Source organism: Atta cephalotes (assembly GCF_000143395.1).
Source record: "Atta cephalotes unplaced genomic scaffold scaffold00052, whole genome shotgun sequence".
NCBI classification, from domain to species: domain Eukaryota; kingdom Metazoa; phylum Arthropoda; class Insecta; order Hymenoptera; family Formicidae; genus Atta; species Atta cephalotes.
Window position 1 is genome coordinate 1,416,186 of NW_012130116.1, and position 3,679 is coordinate 1,419,864.

The 3,679-nt window shown below is 32.6% G+C and overlaps 1 protein-coding gene across 1 annotated transcript; it reads right to left on the reverse strand.

Moving 5' to 3' along the window:
- Positions 1 to 371: 371 nt before the first annotated feature.
- LOC105623054 lies at positions 372 to 3,123 on the reverse strand. The gene is made up of 2 exons (XM_012204456.1): positions 3,099 to 3,123; positions 372 to 1,201 (listed from the first exon to the last, which is right to left on the reverse strand). Exons 1-2 carry the CDS (start codon positions 3,121 to 3,123, stop codon positions 372 to 374), a joined length of 855 nt encoding a protein of 284 aa, XP_012059846.1.
- Between the last annotated feature and the right edge of the window lie 556 nt (positions 3,124 to 3,679).

Here is a 3,679-nt window from a genome sequence, read left to right on the forward strand (position 1 = left end):
ATATATATATATATATATATATGTATACACATATAATATCATAAAATGTAATGAAATTTTAAGTTATACATTTAATTAAGTTATAAATTTAATTTAATTTAATATATATCGAACTAGAAAGTTAGACATTTGTCTACATGAAATTTAATGCACTTTCATAGAATTTCGTGTAAATTTACGCGAATGCGAAATTTAATGCAGTAAACATTAAATTTAAATTATTCGTAACTTCATTTTCACTTTACAATATTAAATGTTTTTAATATACTTGCTTGAAATTTGCTTCCGTTACATTACATAAAATTTGTTGCCTTTTTTAAAACAATGTAGATATAAATTATTATATTGGTTTGCAAATCGAGCGACGTATATCATTTCATATTCAAACGCAAGTTCTGTGCGGCAGCAATCATTTGACATCTTTGTAATTCCATCTTCTGTTCTTTTAGCTTGAGAAGCTGCTTTTTCAGTTCCAATTCCTTATGTCTCACAGCCATTTTCTCTTTGTGCCGCCTCTCTTTGTTCTTTTCAGTCAGTGCAAAATTCTTTGCCATTTCCTCTATAAATTTTTCGAATAATGACGTCAAAATTTCCTTACGTTCCAATGTGTCACCGTCTTTCTCATTGGTCATGGGGGCTAAAGGATCTTCGCGTCGATCGTCAAGCGAGTCGCTGCCTTGATCGCAACCTGGTTTTGGATGAATCAAGAGATTAGTTGATCCGCTTGGCGGCTGCAACTCGTTCGCCTCTAGATACACATGCCTCTTCTTCTCATTGAAGATCTCATCCAAGGCGCGTTTGTGTTCCCACTGTCCGTAATGTCGCATCCTGCCCGGTTTTTTCAGCCGCTCGCGGAACACGAGGTTTTTATACTTGCGCTCGAGAACCCGCCATTTATTCTCACATTTCTGCGGACTAAAATAGAATCCGTAATTCTGCATCTCCAGTGATATCATCTCGAACATCTCTCGTAGACTCCTGATCTGCGTCGATTGTCCGACCAACGATCGATACTTCTTGTACTGGCTGATCAGGCAGGTGGTGGCCTTGCTGGTCCACAAGTTCAACGCGCCCACGTCGACACTCGACGGAATCGTGCTGGCATTCTCCAAATTCGAAAAGCTGTTCTCGTGCTCCTCCTCAACGTAACACTGAAGGGTCGGTTCCACTTTGACTTCCATGTGACTGTCGATTTTGTTCTCTACCAAAAATAAATAATATTAAGCAAAGTATCTTTTAAAACCGTAATGTGAATACATAACAAATAGAAAAGAAAAAAATATTAATATGTAAATTATATATACTTTATTTGAAAAAGAAAAAACATAAAAAACGTTTCAATCCCGTTTTGGATTCTCTTCAGTAAATTAATAACTAAATCTCTTATAATAAGAAAACATAACTTGAAATCATCATAAATAAAATTCTAAGAAGAGCTATATGATTATACTGAGCAGGTCAATTATTTTTCACGTCCACATCTTGTCAACAATTATTCATCAATTGTTATCAAATTCCAATTAATTAATAAATAAATAGTAATCAAATTATGAATCTGTGGTTAAATTCAATGTTAAACAAAATATGCGCTTACATGAACAATGAGTACATCGAATAATCGCTTTTTACTGCATCAAACTGGTTTATTACATTATAATTATACAATAGATTGATTTAAAATAATAATTCATAAATCTTAAATTTACTAAATAAAAACTAAAATACATGAAAAACATTAATAATTAATATCTAAACGATGTTCACAATAATAGTGTCATCGACGTAATAGCAGTTAAACAATGAAGAAATGTATGTCTAAATCAAATTATGTTTTTATTTTGCAAATAAAGTATACATGTTTAAACACAAATAACCTATGTCGGCTTTAAATTTTATTTAATTTATTGTTTTAACTTTATTTAATTTATTGTTTTATTTTTATTAGAGCCTATTCGAATTATTTGTTATCAAATTAAATTGATAAATAATTTAATAATATTGGCAAAAATAAATAATTTAAAAAATTACATATATCATGAAAAAATCTAAATCAAAATAAATAAAAAAATAAGTCGATTCTGAATCATAAATCATTTAAGTCATTTTCAGTATAACAATAAAATGATAACAGATTTAAATGTTGAGCATTGCATTAAATTTCAATATGATATAAACGAGGCGCTTTGTAGAACTGGAGATACGTCGCAAGTACAAAGTCAGAAGTAATCGTTCGAATAAAATCTTCAACCGTCTATTGTATTTGCAGAATATATTTTTTGATAGTCAGATATTAAAACTGAAATATTAAACGCACAATAAAATATCTCAGTTCCATTTACAAGTTACAAGGTATTGACTGGGTTGCCGCTCGGTGCGACTGACTCGCGATCTGTAGATCCGGATTCAATCTTGCGTTCATATACGCGATTTCTTGCGTTTTAAGAGCCGAAAATAGCTCCTAGTTAAAATATGATTAAGAGATCTTTGATCGGCAGCACCATTAAATTATAGATGTCATATATCAATCAAAAATTGTTCAAAGGATCAATAGGAAATATCTTTGAAAATTAAACATTAAACATGATGTATTTAAACAAATTTCAATATTTTTGCTTATTTTTCAAGATGTTTCCCTAGTGCTACGAACTTTTTAATAATTTTGTCATATTCGGGAAGTCAAAATTTACAAAAAACACTTTCTTTTATTTACATTCTTTTGGGCAAAAGTTGGACCTTTTTTAATATTCTCCAAAAAAAGAGCAAATTTTTGTCCAAAAAGATATAAATAAAAAAAATAGTTTTTTGTAGATTTTGACCTCCTAAATAAAATTATTAAGAAGTTCGTATTTAGGAAAAACATCTTGAAAAGTAAGCAAGAATAATATTGAAATTTGTTTTAATATATCATATTTATGTTCAATTTTCAAAATATCTCCTATCTATCCCGAACTTTTTATTAATATTATCATATTCAGTAAATTGAAATCTATAAAAAACGCTATTCCTTTTACTTATATTTTTACAAGAATCGACCCTTTTTTAACGTTCTCCTTTTTCGAGAGAAATTGAACAGACTTGTATCAAAGCGATTTTCTTACCTTTCAACTCCTTATTATTAGCCATAATATCGTCCAGGTGAAAATCAGCGTCAACGACGTTGTGATCGCACCAAGTAATCTGGTTGGAGTGCTATTCTTACTGATGTCGACTATACGCGGAGTTCTCGTGGGGGGCCGAAAAACCGAAGGAAACTAGTTCCAAACCGGTTTCAACCTGGAACTGGTTCCGTACGCGTTGCAAACTATCGGCAATCATGTTCGCCCGTTTGTTAGATTTCACGCGTGTGAAAACGCGCAAACTTCACCAATTCGTGCAAAGATGTCGTTGATTGTCTTGCACGAGTTTCGAACGCATTCTGAACCAAGATCGGATGCAACGCACTCTGTCCTCAAAGTTCGACAGAAAAAACAAGGGACTGCAGAAGATCGTCATGTCATGCAGACGGGCGCGTATCGGTTTACGCAAAACCGCACATCGAAACCTAACCGTTTCACTCCAAATGGAAACTTGTCGCCGGGTTAACTAGTTTTTGAGCCGAACCTCTTCGGCGGGGGCACTTTCTAATAGGAATCAGCCGTCTTGAGAAAAGACGCAACTCGACAAACATACAGTTTCTCGA